The sequence below is a fragment of the Geospiza fortis genome, unplaced genomic scaffold (assembly GCF_000277835.1).
Source record: "Geospiza fortis unplaced genomic scaffold, GeoFor_1.0 scaffold95, whole genome shotgun sequence".
NCBI lineage: Eukaryota > Metazoa > Chordata > Aves > Passeriformes > Thraupidae > Geospiza > Geospiza fortis.
In genome coordinates, this window is record NW_005054333.1 from 1,948,299 (window position 1) to 1,968,830 (window position 20,532).

The 20,532-nt window shown below is 40.2% G+C and overlaps 2 protein-coding genes across 3 annotated transcripts in view; one reads left to right on the forward strand and one right to left on the reverse strand.

Annotated features, from left to right (window-relative positions):
• Nucleotides 1–4,263, forward strand: part of ANKRD28 (ankyrin repeat domain 28) — a 75,429-nt gene extending 71,166 nt beyond the window's left edge. The window contains exon 26 of the mRNA XM_014307301.2: nt 2,283–4,263. Coding sequence (XP_014162776.1) covers nt 2,283–2,569 — 287 coding nt within the window. The 3' untranslated portion in view covers nt 2,570–4,263. The remainder of the gene's footprint in view (nt 1–2,282) is intronic.
• Nucleotides 4,264–10,945: 6,682 nt separating this feature from the next.
• Nucleotides 10,946–20,532, reverse strand: part of BTD (biotinidase) — a 10,329-nt gene continuing 742 nt past the window's right edge. The window contains exons 2-5 of one of the 2 annotated variants that reach the window (XM_031057645.1): nt 16,338–16,572; nt 14,638–14,787; nt 13,248–13,296; nt 10,946–13,136 (exon numbers count right to left, since the gene is read on the reverse strand). In XM_031057645.1, the coding sequence (XP_030913505.1) occupies nt 12,106–13,136; nt 13,248–13,296; nt 14,638–14,787; nt 16,338–16,568 (1,461 nt within the window). In that variant the 5' untranslated portion in view covers nt 16,569–16,572 and the 3' untranslated portion in view covers nt 10,946–12,105. Of the gene's footprint in view, nt 13,297–14,637; nt 14,788–16,337; nt 16,573–20,532 lie in introns of both variants that reach the window. The other variant, XM_031057644.1, reaches the window with a different exon arrangement.

Here is a 20,532-nt window from a genome sequence, read left to right on the forward strand (position 1 = left end):
GAATTATAAACACAGTTTTTAGACAACAGAGAATTTTTAACAGAAGCAAGTATTTTGTTTAATCCTTACATTGACCTTTTTATGATGAACTGGGATGCACTGCTCCAGAAGGAACATGAGTATTCAAGACCCTAGAAGTCTTTAAAAGGGGGGAGGGGGGAAGGGGTCAAACAAACAAATAAAACCCTTAAAATAGCAGATGACTGCTTGTTTTTCTTCTTTGAATTTTTATCAAGTCACATTAGTGAAAGGAATGGTGTTGAATATGACCAGCTTGAATAAACTTACTTTGTGTGTCATCTTACCTTCACACAACCTCCAGCAACTGTAGATATTAAATGGTGTGCATCTGAGTATCAGTTCTGAGCCTTCTGTTCTGCCTTACATGCCTGAAATGCAGTCATGATCCAGGTGTGGCGAGCCCTGGCCCTTGCTTCTGAATCCTCTCAAAATGTATCTCTTCTGCAGACTGTCACTGTTAACTCTGAGCTGTTTAAGTGCTGTGGTACCTTACTAACAATGAAACCATCCGCTGCGCTGCACTTCTGTACGGCCCTATCGCATGGTCAGCTGGTGCGTTCTGTGCTTGACTTCTCTGTGTTTCCTTGGATTGTGTGCTCCTTTGGGCAGGGACTCTTGTCTTGCTCTGTTCAAAGCATCAAGCACAAGGTCTGTCCTGAGTGAAAAATAGTTCAACTGTCCTGCGTGAAAAATAGGTCAATAGACCATCCCCTGCTTGCTGTTTTCTTAATTTCTAGCTACAGTTATTTTCCATAAAGTGCTTACTGGTTTAATACCTATGTGCAGTTGCACAATACAGTAACTGCTCCTGATGTCTATCCTAAAACTTGATCTGGACCTACTTCTAAAATAAAGATGGTTCCTTTGAAGTAGTTGAAACACTTGCTGGTAGAAAGAGCATGGCCTTGTTTTCCCTGCCTTCCTAAAGTCTCGATAGAAGTCTATCATGCACTTTGCGTTAAAGCCATCTATTATTTAAAATTACTTGTGTGCTTTTTACTTGGATGTTGTCCACCTTGAACTTGTGGACTATGAGGTAGTGCAGGACTTCAGACTCCCAAATGTACCTGAATATGAATCTTCCTGTTGAGCTCATTGTGGGCATTTCTGTCCCACACAATGAGAGATGCTGCAGGGTGGAGCCAGGGAGGGGAACTTGTCCTGCTTTTGACATCAGAATTAGCTGTGATCTGTGGTGGTACTTGGGATACTGCCCTGCTTTTAGAGCTGCCAGTGGCACCAGCAAGGACAGTCCCTTGGTGCTGCAGATGCACCGAGACCTGTGCCAGAACTCACCCTCAGGCGCCATCCGAATGGCTAAGCCTGAGACAGGAGCAGTGCACGGATCTCTGCTGAGGAGAATTTGAAGCGTTTTTCTTGACATTGAATGAATAGAGGCAAGTACACAGAGAAGGGGAAACTGCAGAAGGAACAGTGGTGGAGGATTATTAGAGCCACAGAAACCTAGAAGAGATGTCACAGCTACATGACCTGACTGCAAATCATTCCACAGCCTGAGACCTCCTGCATTTGGGGGTTGTCACAGCAGCAATGCCTGGCAGAAGTTTGGTTGGACCAGTTGGGCAACCAAGTGGTCTCCCTGCAAGTTCTAGCCTGCTAACCCAGCTGGCATTTACTGAAACTTCTCTGGATTTCTTAATTGATACCATGCAAATAGAAATCAGGCATTGGCTTTATAATTTATATTATTGAATATTGTAATGAAGTATATTACACTATTGTGATGAAGTAATTACACTCTGCCTTTTCAATTGACTGGCTTTGATCCTTTAGCCAGCTTGTTACTGAGATAGCACAGTGTTATTGAAGTGCCTGTCTGTGATGAGCAGCTGTGGTGGAGATGCTGGATGAAGAAACATTTGAGCTCTAGTTTGTGCAGTAGCTCTTTAGTGAATGCTCTCACCTATCCCTGTTGGCTGCTTTTAGTTGTCTCTCCTCAGCCCAGTGACTTCCTCACCATTTTCAGGTCTGGGCTTTTCTCACTGGCCTAGAGTGTTTGGCTCTGCTTAACAAAGCAATTACATCTTTTTTGCAAAGCCCATTAATTTCAAGATTGTTTTTGTAATGAGAAGTTTAAAAATACTAATTGATAATGCGTTTATTTCATTTTTTTGTTTTTTTAAACAGTGTGGAGTTAAGCAATGTAAAACACTTTTACAGCTGAAAGATTGTATGAACTTGGAGAAATTTGTCCATTGTCTTTATTTTAAATGAAGGTTTTGTTTTCTCTCGATCTGTAGGTTACACGCCGGCTTTGGCCTGCGCGCCCAACAAGGACGTGGCCGATTGCCTGGCTCTCATCCTGGCCACCATGATGCCTGTTTCATCGAGCAGCACATTGCCCTCCCTCACCTTCAATGCCATTAATCATTACACCAACACCTCAAAAACTGTCACCTTCGATTCCTTGCCAATCATGAGGAGTGACCACAGCTCCTACTGTACTTTCAACAACATTGGCAGGGAAGGTGGCTACCCCTACACAGAAGAAGACGAGCTCAATGACTCAGATTCTGAGACCTATTAGAAGATGATTTGTAGGTCTGAGTGAACCCTCACGGTGGAAGGTCAGACTCGTGCTATCAGAAAGCTGTTGCTGTTTGAATACAGAAGGAGGACACACCTTTGAGAAGATGTTTTTTATTGTGGTTACATATAAAAAAAATCTGTGAGACTCTAGGAAGATTTTTAAGAGCATATTTTGCAGAAGAAGCATAAATTCTTGAATAAGTACTTTGAATCCATGGCAAAAAAAAAATAAAGAATGTCAAAACTGTTTTATTTAACTGTATTCTACCATTCTGTTTCTGGTGCCGGGAGTAATTCCTGCAGACTGGGCACCCAACTTGGTGTAAATGAACAAGACAAAGGATGCTAGATTCAGATGCTCTCAATAAACCTAAAACCATTTTGAAGGCAATAAATGAGTTTGGTACAGTAGGCATTGTTTGTGCTGCAAATTGCCAAAGGACCAAATAACTTAAAGATTTTTTTAATTAAATACATTTTTGTGAAAACTGGAATAGGTTATTTGAGAAGTTATTTCAACCAAACCTTAATTACTTCTGGAAACGAAGCTTAGATTTGGGGTTAAATGTTGAATTTTATTTTTTTTTAATCATCTGAAAGCCTTCCGACACTATTAAATGTACCATAAAAGAAAGCAGATGTGCTTTTAAATTTTATTTTCTTTTTCTTTTAGGTGAAATGAAAATGATCTGTCATACTTTTATAATACTAAAATTAAACCAGCTAACAAGGTGAAGTCAGGGTGAAAAATGTACAGTGTAATAAGGGAAGGAATGGGTGGGAGATGTGGGAGGGAAGAAGTAATTGTTGCACAGTTACAGATTTTTTTTTTTAACTTTTGGGTTTTGGATGGAATTTTTCTTAATTTAAAAATACATTAATAACTTGCAAACTATGAAACTGCATAAAAAATTGAATTGAAATGTCTTGATAACCCTGTTGTCACTGAGAGTTCTTTTCAGTAATTTATCTACTTCCTTACATCATAAAATTGTATGTAAGATTAAAATTGTATATCCCTGTCACTTTTTTTTTTTTTAATCCCAGATTAACGGGGCGGGGGGGAGGAGGGGAGGTGAATTTAAAAGTATAATTCCCTATTAGAGAAAAAAGTACAGTGTCTGGTCTGTGGGAAGAGCTGTGTATCTTTGTTGTGCTCCATTTAGAAAATAAACAGCAGAAACAGGTCCCTGTAATGTAGTTCAGACTTGCCCAATTTTTTTTTTATTTATAACAGACTACTGTGGTTTTTTTAATTGCCTGAAGAATGAAAAACTGACATAAGTAAGCTGAAGTTTTGTCTGTTAAATATGAATTTATTGGCTCTGCTTTAACTATAACTGTTACTTTTCAAGTGAATTTGTTTATGTACATGCAAGGAATCCTTGCGTGTCCTGGCAAAGTACAAATAAATTACTACAAACTGATTCCAATTTCATTTTTATGCTTTTTTTCTATTGTGAAACTGGAAATCTTTGATATTGTAAATTAACAGCTGCTTTTCTGAACATAGTGTGGAAACATGGGACAATATTTTGATCTATTTGATAATTTTGTGGGGTTTTTGAAGAATTAATGAGCATGTACATAGAAATAGTGACTGCTTGAATACTGTATTTACCTGCACTCTTTCAGTACTTCAAGATTCCTGTATATTTTACAGAGTATAATAAAACCCAAATGTGAGTTCTACTAATGAATAATTTATTTGTATGTACTAAGAAGTAATGATAAAGTCTCTTGTCAAGCTGTTGGAGTTTATAAAATCTTCACGAAGATTTGCCAGTATTTTAATTCTAAAGCAAAGGTGAGCTACTTAAAATAATTTTGAATATTACTACATTATTCCTTTAGGCTTCCTTATAAATACTGCTTTCTTAACCATTTGTACCTGTGTTCATTGTTTATCTGTGAGCAGAGTTAGAGGACTTCAGGGAGGTGGTGATTTCTGTGCTCTCTTCCCTCTGAATCTCCCGCGTGCATGGCTCTGTGGCAGCGATGTTTGTGCCACGGGCAGCACTCACGAGATCCACATGGGCCTGTCTTGGGATTCACTGCAACCATTTCCATTCAAATGCTGAAGCAACATGGACCCATTTTTTCCTCAAATGCTTGTGGGAAACCTGATGAGAATGCCAAGTGGTGTGACAGTTATTTAAAAGGTAACAGCTGCATGTTTCTTGTTCATGAAACTGTCTGATGTTAATTCAAAAGCACTGTGGAAGGATGATATTAATAGGCCTTTATTATCTGTGCTGACCTCTGTCTGACTTGGAGATGACCCGGTATCTCTGTGTGGTGTCTGTAGCTATAGGGCACAAAATATATCAGGGGTTCACTTCTGTCCTGCTGGAAGAATTGTAGTGCAGTAGAGGCTGGGTGGCAGAGGAGGAAAAGCTCAGATGGCATTGGTTTATTGAAACGTCAAAGATTTGGATATGGAATACAGATACATGCAGAAAACAGTGCTGTTGAATGTGTTTGTTCCCTTATGCCAATCAGAAATTGGGCCTTTCATTTTGTTGCTGCTCACCTCTTGAAAAGTTTCTCACTGCATTAAATTGCATTATTTTAACTTAGGTTTTGTGAACTTTTTTGAGCTAAATATCTGTCTTTTCTAATTATGAATTCTTAAATTGACTTTGGAATTCATATTTACATGACTTGTGTATCTCATCTGTCTGATCATTGCAGTTTATTCCGTGAGCCTGTACCTTGCAATTTGCATGTATTTGTTAAAAAAACCCCAAAACTCTATTATTACCTAGCAGTATGGGTGGGACAGTAATTGTGCCTTCTAAGTGATAATTAAGATTATTATTAGAATATGGTCTAATTCCAAAAGTGGAACGTGATTTGTTTAAAGACCATGCTGCTGTGCTCAGAGACCACTTCTTAATGAGAGGTCAAGGAACAGCAGGCTCCTTGTCTCTGAAAAGCAAGTAATGATGATGGTGTTGTAGGGCTTTAAAAAAAAATGTTCATACCTCAGTTAGGGGCCCGTTCCTTTCCAGAAAATTATGTTGGAACCTCCATTTTTCTAAAAGAAATTCTCCTGATTTTCTACAGATGAATATTGCACAGCTATTCTTACAGCCTTTTTCCAAACAATCAATTGGATTTTCATCAAGCGAGAGCAGTGAGCCTTGGCTGGACTACTGAAGCAATAGATTAGAATAAAAGAAACCCTTTATGTCCTGGTGAAGAAAAAAAAAATCAGATGGACTTAAGGAATGAGGACAGCTGGCTCTGCTCAGCTTTCTGTGTGCTTTGACTTCTGGGATGTTTTATGGGTTTTCCATTCTCAGGATAAATGTTCTGCAGGAGAAAATGCCAAGTCAGTATTAACCTCCTAGGCTGAGCTGTTACTTTTAGAGTGTCATGTTTCATGATAAATGCTGGATGCTGATAAGATGAAGAATCAGTGTGTCTCCCCCTAAGAGTGACACTACTGCAGTTGAGGAGATTTTCCATGTAATCCCATATAAAAATCTCTGTGTCCTGCTTTGTATTTCCTCCTGTAAGTTTTTATTGCCTTTCCATGGTTAAATGTCTCCAAAATAGTTGTATAAATATATGTGGAACAGTAAGAGCTTTTATTCTAGGCACTTTTTAGACTTTGATTGGTTGCAATTGTTGGCGGGGTTTTTTTTTCTGGTAATTTATTTTGTTTAAAATTCTGACTTGTCTATCTTCTGGTTTTGGCTACCAGGCTGAAGAATTAACAAATGTTTGGTTGAAAAAGAAGTTAATATTTAAAAATTAATTCTTCAAAGTTTTGCTCCTTTTAACATCTACACAGATGTTAAAAGGAGCACTAAAGTTCCCAAAGCTGTTACCTAAACTGTAGGGAAGATAACTAAAAAGGAGTATGAGATAATGTTTACAGATTCTCCAACCCAATTAATTCTGGTTTTGACAAGAATTGGCCTTCCTGTCTTGCCCAGATTGTACCCATTTAAACACAACAACTACTGTAGTAACCCAGAAGAACATTCTCTATTTATAGCTACTATTAAAAAAAAAAAAGAGAGTGTTCATTAAATGCAGTTGGTTGTGGATAACACAAGTATTTGGGTAACTCAGGTTCTCTTTTGCCAAAAAAAAAAAAGAAGTGTGGTGATCTTTCTGTTGTTGGTGCTGCAATAACTAGGTGAGAGGATCAGTGTGTAGAACGATGGGAAGCATCAATGAATACTACCCAAAGAACTGGCAAGCATGACTTGAGAGAAGTTTGTCACAATCAGGGAACATTTCTAACAGTGCCAGATGTCTGCAGGGAGCCCATGCTACTCAATTCCATGTTTGGATCTGTGAAGTTCACATCTTCAAACACTGAAACCAAAATGAAAAGGGTAAATTTTTATGGAAACAGCAGTTCTGCAGAACTGGAGGTCGTGCTCTGGCTCTGTGTACCACAGGGCAGGTGAGGGAGCTCCATGGGCTTCCTGGCTCCAGCTGCAGGAGCAGCAGGAGGATCTTCCTCATCTCCCACAGCTTTGCACTGGGTCTCTTCTGATGGTATGTATCCACAAAATAAATGCCATCACACTCTTGGTTAAAAAGCATTGATTCCCCCAGACAGTAATTTCTGATAACCCAGTCCTGATGGAATCAGACTAACCAGACTTTGGAGAGAAGGGTCTCTTTTAATCTCTTCATAATTCTAACACAACTTCCATAGGTTTGAATCCAAACTTTGTAAAATTGATATTAATATCACGAAAAAGTATTTAAATTCTTAAAGCTGGTCAAGCCAATTCATACAAATCCTTAAATCCAAGATTGACAGTTATTGCCTCTTGCAGTAATCTCAGTGATTTGTGATGATTTCCTTATAATCCTCTTTAATATGCTGCAGAAGCTGGCAGGACAGTTGGAGATTCTGATTGGGATGGAAAACTTTTTTTTTTGTATATAAAAGTGTAACTGTGACTCTGAATCAGACAAGATAAGAATTTATAAAACATGGGGTTCCAAACTTTACATACTGAAACTTGAGGTGGTAAATGCTCTTGGGAATGTGGTGTGATCCTTGGGGTGATCATGTGCAGGGCCTGGAGCTGGGTTTCCATGGTCTTAGTGGATTCTTTCCAGTCATAGACTATGAAATGAGGAGACACAGCACAGGCCTCTTTGTTAGCTGATAGCATTGGCTTTTTGCTTTTTCTGGTGTCTTTCTCTCACTTTAATATCTATATGTTTTCAAATGTTAAGTGCAAAGGTATCACTGTGCATTAATTTTAATGATGAAACAACTGGCTATTCTTAAGAAACTATCCTGTTATTGTATTTATGAGAATCTGTAAGCCTTATCACAAAATCCTTTCATTTTACTGCTTAACAGGAGAAGGAAATGCCTGGCTGGACATGGTGAATGTCACCCAGGCTCCCAGCCTGATCTGTGTTCCCACTCAGACCTACTGAGAGCAAAATGGTCTGAAATGGCAGCCTTGGAAAGAGCATTTTGTTCAGTTGTTCAGGCATCTAGAGCCCAGCAAGATCACAAGACTGTTTTGGTTTCCTTTCCCAGTGGAAGACTAGCTATAAATGTGACTAAAATTTTCAAATTCTACAGCTCATCTCACAACTGAACTTTCCTGACAGGGAAAGATGACTGTCCCTGCTTACAGAACTTGGAGATTTCTTGCAGCTCTTTCCAACCTGGTATCCCAGTCTCTTTAGCACACTATTTGTCTTCAGATAAAGCAGTATTTAAATTATCTGTCCTTCCCTGGTGTGCTGTGTGTTATTTTACATTAGGATTAATTTAGCTCTCTCCATTCTATGCTATGTTTTGGCAATTTTCAAGCTGAGGTTGGGAAAGAGATCTTGCAGTGTTTCCCCATGTAACCGTAAACATAGTTGAATAATAGAGAACCTAAAGAGCCTTTCAAGGTTGTCTTCATGTTGATGGTGTCACTAAATATTTAAAGAGGAAAAAAACACCTTATAATCTTTCTTTTTTTAATTAAAAATGCAATAGATGCAGCCAGAACTCTTGCTATTCAGGTTTACAACAGAACAGAATAAAATCTGCTTTCAAGTCTTGTCAAAGAACAGACTTGCAAGGTTTCTTCTCTGTACCTGGGATCTGACATGTCTGACATCACAGGTGTTCTATGTTAAAAGAATAGATTAGATAGCTTAAACAGTTTTAAAGCAAAATCTAGTGATTCATGCATCCTGTCATGTATTTCCTGTCCCTTGCCAAACTTTGTTACTCAAACTGTCTGCTAATTTTATAAAAATCTTAAAACTTCCTAATCTATTAAAGTCTTAATGAATTCAACCTTTCCAATCTCTTCTATCCCAAGTTTGTTTCATTGGCTGTGGGTTCCATTATTATCTCTGATTTCTGACCTGTGTTGCCCATACCTGCTCTTCCAGGGCAGGGAAAAAGGAGAGCACAGTGACTCTTCCAAGTATTTTCATTGTTGTTGACTTTTAAAAACTTGATGGAGTGTTAGTTCAGTTCAGCCTGTGAATATTTGGGGTTTTCATTTCACTGGCTGAGATCTGCCTCAAGGAGCTTGTGCTGTTGGGCCTTGTGAAGGTCTTTGATCAGAGCAGATTGTGTCACCACAGCCTCCTGCCATGCCTCTTGATAGCTCAACTTCCAAGGTTGTTTTCCAGCTGTTCCTTTGGTCTGCTTTCTGGTGTTTCTCTTACAGTAAGGAAAGTATCCCGACATCCACCTGGAAAAATCACTGTGAATCCTGAAGTAGCAGATCCCTTATGAGGCACCTTCCAACTCCTCTGACTTGTTGTGCTAATACTCCTACCCGGACAGAGAGTTTCTCTGGTTGTTATCCTGCTCAGGAGCAGTGTCCTTTACAGACACCATCCCCTGCTGTCTCAGAGAGGAAGTTTCTTTATTGTCAGTACAAATTCCCAAATCCTGGTTTCACTTTGGTCCACAGACTGAGTGCTTTAAAGCTGCTCTGGATTTTAGCTCTGCTTCCTCTATGTCAAAAATCCTTGTGTTCCTGGTTTGGTTTTGTTCCACTCTCAGATAGGAATGCTGGGAAGCTTTAATAAAACTGTTCATATCCATTAGATGATGGGACGCATTGCAGTGTGTAACCAGTGAACATCAGCCTTGCTGAAGGCTTCTCACGCCTCCTTGCATGTGGTAAATAGCTTCACTCACAAGACTGCAGGCTTGTTTGGGAACAGAGCAGTGCTGGGATTGCTGCTCCAGCACACACTTCTGGAAGCCACCAGTGTGTGGGGGTGTTGCAGGTTACTGCTGGCCACCCCAGGTCAGACAGACACATCTGCTGTTACTCAAGGATCAGGGTGGGAGGTAGGAGTTGATACTTCCTGGTAATCCACTGTGTCTAGTACTGCCTGTTCAACCTTTCCAGTGTTTCTTTGCTGGAGGCAGGTGTTTTGGGTGAAGGGAGGAAAGTATCAGAACAACCCTCTGATACTGCCTGCTCTTCTCAGAGAGGAGACAGGAATGTGCCTCATGCAAACTCCAGTAGGGCTAGAAGGTCTTCTTCTAAGAGTTTTACCATACCCAGACTTGGAATAGCTCTTTGGGACACACTTTGCAAGTATTTCACAGATAAGTACCTCTTCTTTCCTTAAGCATAGCAAATATGTGTAATGCTATTTTTTTGTTTAGCCTCACTTACTGTGATAATGGTCTGCTCCGGAACTAAATCCCAAGGAGAGTTTTAGTGCATGCAGCTGCATGTTTTTCAGCCTCCAAAGTGGAGAGTCCTGAGAGGTGAAATCTCCAGTTGTTCATTGTTCCATTCTTTCAGACTTGGTCATGTGGTACTGGAAGCAGCAGCACCACCAAGCACTGCAAATGCTTTTCTGTTCTACCCTGTACATCCTGGAACCGTGCAGCATTCAGCAAGAACATGGTATGGGTGCCAAAGAATTAATGATCTTTAATAACCCTGTGGTGGAATGGCCTGCTTTATAGCAGCAAGTTTATGCCTAATGAGATACAGACATTCCCCTCTCCAGATTTCTGTCCAGTATATGCTGCAGGATAAACAAGCCTGGTGTGCTGCTGTGTGAGAGTGGTGTTCAACAAGGGACTGACTCACAGGGATACAGACTGGAGAAGGAAGGTTTGATAGAGCCCAAGATCTTCCATAATTATACACTAATTCTGTATAAATATCTAAGAAACATAAAGGTAGAAATTTTTTTTGTTGTTTTGCTTTCTGAAACCAGAAAAAAAACATTTGAAGCAGGAGCTGATTGAGCACCTCTCAGGACTCATCCTTGTAGCTGTGGTGGTTTCAGTTTGAACCAACTGAGACCACCAGAACAAAGAGAGACTCTGAGCTCTCCTGTCTCCTGTGCTCTGCTCCTCAGCCCAGTAACAGAGCAGCCAGAACACAAGAACTCACCAAAGGAACAGTTGTGTTTATTCCATTACTCACAGCCATTACCCAGATGAAGTCATAATAGCCAATAAGACCCCATAAAATTAAAATGCTTGAGAATACATTAACTTGTCTGAATGTAACCCCAAATTAATATCCTTTGAATATTCCCTTCCCAGCTTCTTCACTGCAGTAGAACAGCTATAGCACTTAATCTAGTTATTGCTCTGGAAAAAAATGGTGTGTTTTACTTAGCAGCACAAACCTGCAATCTGGCACATGAAACATTGATGCAAAATCCTTGCTGTCCCACAGCTTATTATGTGCTTTTCATAACTGCCCTTGTATAAATTCATGAACAGCGTGTAAGATGTCTTAAAGTCAAAACAGTCTTAAAATGACTATTCTTTTGAACAGGGAAGTTAAAGTACTCAAACAGTACATAACATGGCCACTGATATTCAATGCTGATGTTTTCTTTGAACATAATTTATTGTGAATTGTGTCTTGCTGCATCTAGGTTTTCACAGTCACTGATATCCTGTTCCCCAGATTAGCTATTCTGTAGATGTTATAACTGTAACATTCAGTTAAATGTGTAACAGGATTTCAGATACCTGGGTGGCCAGTCCATGGTAATGACTTCAGCTGGAAGTTTTTGACTCTTAAGAAAAAAACCAATCATGGCACCCTAACCAGAGATCAGAACCTCAGCACATAAAAGCCATCTGTATGTACACCTACATGATCTTGTCCATGTTATGCACAATATTTGTGTCTTCCTTCCCTTTCTTTTGTTTGTTTTTTTTTTCTTTTTCTTGCAGTAGTTTTCCATTCTAATAATTTCCATACTCCCAGCAGGACCACCAAAACCCAAAGGATTAAATTAAAAGGAACAAATTCAGTTGAAATGAGAAGTGTTATTTTCTGGTATCAATCATCTCACCAGATCACAGCAAGCCTTTACCTTTGCAAGGCAGTTCTTTCACTCCTGGTAGGACATAAGCTACCAGGGTACAGACTGTACTTAGAGCCATTATTTCAAATGTGGGACCTAATCAGGCAGTGATGGGACAAACACACTTGAACCTCTAGCAAATATGGATATTTAACAACTTCTGTTAAGATATATATTCTGATCATATGGGCAGTTGTTTTCTGACTCAGTCAAGTATCTGTGCTAGTCCTTTTCATACCATCGTCCATAGAGAGCAGCTGTCAGGAGGCCAGCAGATGTTCTATTTTTGCTGAGGAAATAGTGGTTGTTTTTCCAGCCCATGTGATCGGCAAAGTCCAAAGTAATACCAGATGTCAGCAGCAAAGGAAAGATGTAAGGGGTGCTCATATTTCCCCATAGCTGGAAATCTATCAGAGCAGTGGCATCCGTGACCTCCTGTCCACAAGTGCTAAAGCTGAGACCACCACACTTCACCAAGGCACAGGCCTGGACATAGTATGTGCCATGCACTGTGTGGAGCCCATCAAAAACTCCCAAAGCATATAATTCATCAGTTAGAAGAGCTTTCTGATAGTTTAAGTAACAACAAAGGCTATTGGCACAAACCTGGAGCTCTCCTTTTTCCCCCCATAACGGAACAAAAGTGAAGTTGTCATACATCATTTCTGCATAAAAGGAAGGAGGTGACTGTTCCTTTCCTTTTCTTTTTTCAGATATTCTGCCAGGAGTCTCTTCTTGCTCCTTAAAGCAAACTTCATCATCCAGTGAGGTGCTCGTAGAAGTCCTGCATGAGTCATGTAAGTTCTCTCTAAATCTTTCATTACTCTCTAAATTGGTTTTATAATCTGCAGTAATCACAGGAATTTCTGCTACTATGAGCTTGCCACCATAACTTTCCATGTTGTGATAGATGAATGATTTGACTGGCGTGTATATGCCACTCCCTGTCATGCCCAAGGTAGGGTGGTGGATGTTGGCTGCTAAAATATTGACATTGAAAGCTGTTGAAAAAGCTTGTTGAAACTCTACAGCAGACAAAAGCGGGAGCTGGTTCATCCAGGCAGTTGGATAAACAATTTGCTTCAAATTGTATTGTCTGATGAGGCTCACTGCAGGCTCATAGAAGAGTATATCGAAGCAAGTGAACATGCCAAACCTGCCAGCAAAAGGGGTGTCAAAGAATGCATGGTCTGGCTGTGCAGGGGTGTCGAAGGCGCTCTCGAAGTACAGGTTGTGTTTGCGGTAGGTGGCCAGCAGCGCGCCGTCCGCGCCCAGCGCCACGTTGGTGTTGAACTGGAAGCGCCCGTCTGGCGGGCACTGCGGCTCCCAGCGCTCGCACGGCTGCTTGCTGCCCAGGTTGGCCACCAGGAATATCTTGTTCTGCAGGGCCATGCAGCTCAGGCGCTGAACGACCTGCAGCACAGCATGGGGAAATGGGAGCACTTCACAATGTGGTGGAGTAAGTTTTTCTATGACTTATTTAATATTATTTCGGAAATTCAAAATTGAACACATTTAACCATATTCATTAAAATTTAAAAGCACTGATGATTTTGTGACAAGAGCTACTGGAACCAGTAGCTTTGTAGGCAAAAAGTTATTTCAGATGTTTATTTTAAAACAGCTCTGAAAAAAATTGTCTTAAATTTTATTTCCTCAGAAGGAAGTAAGTAAATAAATCTATTCCAAGGGTGTTAATTTTTAGAAACTTGTGACTTTTAGGAGCACCAATGCCTTTAAAACACTGTACGCCAACTGAAAACTTTGCAAAGGCAACACAACTGATCTGTGTGTGCCTTTAGAACAGCAAATGTCTAATAATGATCATGTGCACCTGGATGTTTTTACTATAAATTTTTAAAAAGCAATTACTACCTATGACTTAGAGAAGCAGAGATTGAAAGGGACAGACCTTGCATATTACAGCAAAGAAACAGAAAACACTGCAGACCACAGTATTACTGGGATATTTCTTCCATAACACAGAGTGCTGTATCAAAGACTGACATTACTGCAATCTCCAAACAGCACCTGAATGGCAAACTAAGTTCTTGCTTGCTTGGCCATGATCATTGGTAACAAAGATTCAAACAGGTCATTGTTTACAACTCCCATTCATGCTCACACACAAATCCTGCTCACTAGGTACAGGCATGATTTCTTTCATTATATTGATTACTGGAAGAATTAGCAGTCTGTATTTACTGAGCATGGTTATTTTCAATTCAGGTCCAGAACAGTTAGTGACAATACTATTTTTGTAACATCCAGGTCATATCTTATGTAATCATGCTTGGTCCATGCCAAGCTGTGATTTCTATTACGTTCTAGCAGGTAAGTCCTGTTACTTGTGCTAATCATTTTACAATGATTGCTGAGTCAGAATGCTGAGATGTCATTAAGTCATTAAAGCCAAATAACAAGAATGCACCAAAAGGGAAGATACTACTATCTTGTTTTGTATAAAACAATGTTGTTCAAACTACAAACCACACAGAACAGATAAGACAGCAGTTACCATTTCAGAGGTTGGGGAGGAGGAGATGACAAATCCAGATGGTTCATACACAACTGATCTCCCTGCATGTATGGATCTAAACCCTCCTCTGCTAAGAATGAAACTGGCAGAGCTTGAGCATCCATGAAAACAGAATCTGGTACTAGGAGTTAAATTTCTTGCTTACTTCCCTTTGAACTCCTTCCCACTTGGAGCATTCAGTTATCCCACCCTGCAGGCATCACCCCTACATTTACCTCTGTGTCATTGTACAAATAGGGCTCTCTGCAGGGATTCCACTTCCCAGAGTGTGAATGTGGAATGAAATCCAAGTAAGGGTAAATGGAGCTTCTGGTGAAGTTGAAGCCATGGATTCCATCTTCAGGAAAAACAATGATCTGTGCCCCCTGTATGTAAAACCAAGACATGGTTTGTAGGCAAAGCAAAGGAAAAGGGGGATCTCATGGATAAAAAGAGCTAAAGAAAGTTAAAGATAACCCAGTTATATTTTGCCAATAATGCAGCTTGAAGATGTCTTTTCTTCAGCTTCATAGTAGGTGTAACTATGTAATAGGTGTGTAACTATATGTATAAAAAAAACTTGTTTAACCTGATGCATACCTTTATCTTGAAAAATAATGCATTTGACATAATTTTAAGGGCATGCAAATAAGAGCATACTGCATCCAATTTCTTACCAAAGGTATCCACCCTTTTCACACAAGTTATGAGAATGTCATCATTCAGGTTAAAAACTTACGATGTTAAAACTTGTCTTAATTTTTTTATCAGAATTATGCTATTTGCAGATACAGTGTCAAAGTGTACAGCATCACTTAATTAATTAGGTATTGGGTGATCCACAGCTCCCTGAATTTTTCCAAAGCAAATACAGACTGACAGACACATGCATGAAGAGACATCTCTAAATCTCATTACAATATAGGGTTGGACAGGGAGTGTTGATTTTAGAAACAGCTTCACTGTGGAAGCAGTACACAGCCTGATAGAAATGTAGCCATGCCAGAGGCTCTGCCTGAAATTCAGGGAGATCTGAATTGTTCCTAAAAATGAGGTGCATTCTTCTTAAATCAGACACAGCACCATCAGTCAATTTCCTGTTAGTTTTCAAAAGTCAGCTCAAATGTGTTATCTATGTGATGGCTTTGGGATAATTTATGTGTCTTGGATGCAGGGCTGCATAAAAATTGCTATTATGCTTCTGCCCATTCATCTGAAATTCTCAAAAAAAAAATAATATCATGTTTTCAAATGATATGAAAATAGTAATTATTCTCTCCCAGAACAACAGATCTATGAAAATTGCAAGTCAGTTCTTCTCTGTGTAGGGCCAGTAACATTTGCTTCCTGTCACTAGAACCAGCCTGGGTTTTCTTGGGAGGGGAGGAAAGAGAGCTGTGCCTAAGAACAGCTGGCAATACTAGTCTCTCTCCTCTGAATATATTTAGACTGAGAACCATTCCATGGTGGGTAGGAGAAAGGAATGGAAAATTTTAGTTCCACAAAGCTGTTAAAAGCAGAACATTCATTTCCAAAGCATTTGACTTCTTTAGTTTTTAGAAACATTCAGGAATTTCCATTGAGAGCACTGGAATAAAACCAAACCCAAGACAGCTGCCAGCAAGACAAACTTTCAAGGAAACTCTTCCATTTAAGAAAACAGAAAGGAGCTAGGTATTCAGACCAAAATAGAAAATTAATTTCCCTATACTAAGTAACAATGGGCGTGTTTTTCCAAGCTTGGAATAGCCCAAGTCAGGCGGGATGCTAATTGGCTGCTTCTTTTTCAGAGCTGCTGGCAGGTCAGATCGTCTGAGAACCCAGACCATATGGATATAAATACGGCTTCAGTTGCCTGGGAACACAGATGTGAAAGATTATCTTCAAATAGCATATACCCAGGGCACACACAAGTGCTGCCTGGAGCTGGGCATACCTGCCTGGCAGCAGCCTGCACTTGCTGCTCATAGATGTCGAGGTTCCTGCCCATGAGCTCCAGCGCGGCGCGGCGCTCCACCAGCACCGCCGGGGCCGGGCTCAGGATGGACTCGTGCTCGTACACGGCCGCCACGTAGTGCCCCTCCCTCCTTGCTCTTCCTGAGACCACTTGATAGAAGAGAAAGCAGATGGACAGCTTCCAGCACAGAGCCACCATGGTCAATGCCATAAACCTAGAGGGAAAAAAACCCCAGACAGGTGGAGTGGGGGAGCTTGAAAAAAATATCATGCCAGGAATTTAAATTTACAATTAAGTGTGGATGTTAACTGAGGCTCTCAGCAGTGTGGTGCTTTTAAGTTCCTGGATGACCAAGTGCATATTGTTTCTAAACCTTAAATCCATCTACACTGGTGCTTTGAACAACTGTGTCCTGTTCAAAAGCATTTAAGCTTCATATGTAGTTCTAGTGATCTCCTTGCTTGGTTTCCCTTTATAATTTATAAACATCTATTTATAGATTATCTCACCTTATATCAAAACATCTTTGAGAAAAGTTTAAAGCAGCTCACAAATTTGCATTTCCTCCCCCATTCAGTGATGGGAGATGTATTTAAAAGTAGCATTTCCTAAAATTACTTGGAAACTGTATTTAGCAGTCAAGCAGAAATAGGACTTATTTTATCAACACTGAAACAGATAATTGCCAAGAGAATTACACCAGACAATATTTCTGCATCTATCATGAAAATGCCTCTCCTAATGGAATCAGAATTCACTGTATTCTAACTCCACATATGAAATAGGCAAATATTTCTCCTACAGTGCAGCTTTTTTGAACACTTATAAAAACGTTGAGTGCAATTCAGATCTGCATTCCTCCCACATAACGCAGATAAGTAAGTTTAAAAATGCTTTCATAGTAACAAAAATAAATTTTAAAAAATCTATCTAATTTGCATTAGTTAGGTTTTCTCTGAAAAAAGGAAGAATTATTGAGTCTGGAAGGCTGAGGCACTCTCTGCAATATGGGCTCCCCATGTAACCTTTTGACTTCCCAAGTTAGGGAAGGACTTAGAACAAGTACTGACACAGTCAATGGTTGTGCAACACTTCAGAAAGACTACAGAAATGCCTTTTCATTCAGAATTATTCTCACAACATGAGAATTCTCTATTTGTCACCACAGTGTCACTAGTATCGTTAAGCAATTAAATCTCTAATATCAGTGAAGTTGAAAGAGGGTGCAGGAGAGATTACTGGTGCTATATATTGATAGCTCTAAGTTCAGTTACTGACTTTTTAATTGTGTTTGCTCTCTGGGAACTTGTATCCAAAATATAAAGTTCCAAAACACTCTTAGTGCCCTTCAGGCTTTGTGAGCTACAGCTCCCTGAATTTTTCCAAAGCAAATAAAGACTGATAGACACATGCATGAAGAGACTTCTCTAAAGCTCAGCAGGAAAAAAAGATCAATTCTAAACTAACCACAGTCTTACTTTTATTTATGTTCTATTAAAGGTAGTTTTGTACCTAAAAAAAGAAAGTCTATGGCAAGTTAACTGAAAATATCTCTCTGCTTGAATTCCAGGATGAAAAGCAGCTAATAACAATCCTCAATACTGCTTTTTTCCCCTAAACACCAACTGTTTAGTACCTAACAATGAGCAAATGGAAAAAGCATCATGTAGGACAGCAAAATTATAACCTTGGTGCCCATGGGAGGCAGAATTGTTTGCTTAACCAAAAGGTCTTAACAGGTAATAGTAACACATCTAAGGGTACAGGAGTAACTTAGCTGTTCAGTGCTGCTAAGCTCAACTACATATGTCTACTTCCTTGAAATGTGTCCATACATACATGCCTTCAAGGGAAAATTTATTTAAAGTGTGATGAAAACAGAATAAAACCTTGGCCTCTCTGTAATCAGATGGATTAAAGAAACTGCATTTATGTAAACAGTTTTGAAAAGTGATGTATGACAAGCTATCCTTGCTATTCTGCATGTTGAGGAAAACATTTGGTACTTTTGGGGGTGATTTGGCAATGCATGCCAAGAATGGAGGGGCCTCCTTGTCCTGTGCAGCTCAGCTTTGCAACTGAAACACCAAAGCACATGTGAAGAGATAAACCAGTAGCAGGAGGAGGGAGTTCAGGGGTGAGAAACCTCTCACAGTTAAGGAACATACTGAAAATAAACAAGCTGTGCTGCACTTCACTGACAAAACTCTCTTTTCTATTTCTTGTCACCCCTTCAAAGCCAAAATGCCTATTTAGGGCAGGAATGGGCTCTAGTCAGCTGCTCCTTAATAAAGTTGTCAACTAAGATGTAATTAGAATTCATTCTTACTAGTGATGGAAAAAGCTGGAGAGTTTCGGATCACGAGACGGAATTGCTATGCATTAGAAAATCTGCCTTTTTTAAAAGCCAAACACGCTAATAAAAAAAATTAACAGGTAATGAGCCTCTGCAAAATGTTGCATTTTACAAACATGCTTGCAGAGGTCTTATTTCTGTACCATGTTTCATTTCCTGGTGGTCAGAAACACTCAGAAGTACTAATCTGAATCTTTAACTCATTTAGATGCACAAGAGGTTTAACACTGAACAAGCAACTACACAACCCCATCTGGCTGAACCTGGGGCAACTGAAATAACTAAAATAATTCCTCTGAGTCCAACCCTGGGTTGTGATTACTGCCACTCCTCCAGATGATGGCTGAGCACTTGTGTGAGTGCTCCCTAAAGCCTTTCCCCTGTCTGACAGCTTAAATGACAGGACTCTGCTCTCTCATGGATTGATTCTAACACACAGAGCCACGAAAGCCCCAGGGCTAGGTTGGGTGTATTAAACTTTCCAGCCAAAATAAGGATACCAACAGGGTTTACTCAGCCCTTGGGCTGTTGAGATTCCAAATATGTCTCGGGCACACTCTGGATGCTTTTACTACTGGAAGATGTCACACCATCTCATAAATCTTTTTCTTGAAGAGAAGTTAATTTGCTTAGGATCTACAGAGCTGCCACCTCACCTGAGCCATGACTTTGAATTCTCATTACCTGAAATGCTTTACAATTTTATCTCTTTTTATGTCCCTTTCCTGTGATTTATGTGGTCTTCTGCCTGACAGACAAGCTTTAGCAGGATCATGCCGCCCAAATACAAATATTTCACAGCAGTATTATTGTCATGCAGTCACAATATTCCAGCTGTAGTTCTCCACAAAGGGTAAAAAGACTGGTGTCCATGTTTGGATGCCAAGTTTTCTCCCCAGTCACACTGCAGCCTGTTTTCCTTTTCAGAACCATCTGATCTCAGTGTGTTGTGAAGTAAATCATCCAGTCACTCTCTTTGGAAGCTTAGAAGTCTGTCACCTGTCACCACACCTGGATGTATATACAGACAAAAGCAACACATACCCTTCTTCTTCACACTTCTACACTCAGAAGAATCTTGAAACAACAGAGGTAGCACAGCACTAGTCTGGGTCCTCCCGAGTGATTAATAGCAAATGCATGTTAAGCTATGCCCAACATATAGTATCGTAACATAAATAGCAACATAAGGAGTAATAATAGTAACATAAACAGTATTTTCCACTAGGCAAATATTCAATTGGCTATGAAAAAACAAAGTGGTTTTTAGGTTGAATGACAACCATGGATTGTGATGTTGCTGACATTCCGCTATATATTATACAATGTATTTTAAAAATGCATAAAATATAGTGAAATTCAAGGTGTTTTCCGCTGATACCTCGTGTCTACTGCTTTTATTTGCTGCATTGTATTACAGTATTTTATAATGTGGGTTTTGTGAAGGTTTTTGCTATCTATGCCATCGGTATTTTGTTATCTATGTGTTTTTGTTGTTTGGCAAGTGAGGGCGAATGGAGCGCTGCTATCATCAGTGGTTCGGCTGGACAATCCGGGCGGTGGCACGGACAAGCCGGACCGTGAGGCGAGGACATGCTGTCACCTGTGTCCCCTCAGCGACCCGTGCCAGGATGGGCAGAGCCGGGCAGAGAGGCGTGCGCCATCCCTCAGTGGGATTTTGGGAGGGTGCCTCGCCCTCCTCCGGCGCTTTCCCTGCTGCTCTCCAGCGCCGGGCCCCGGCGCCTCACACAGCCCCGGACTTTGCCCCGCGCCGCGTTCGCCACCTCTGACCAGCCCCACACAGCCGGAGCGCTCGGG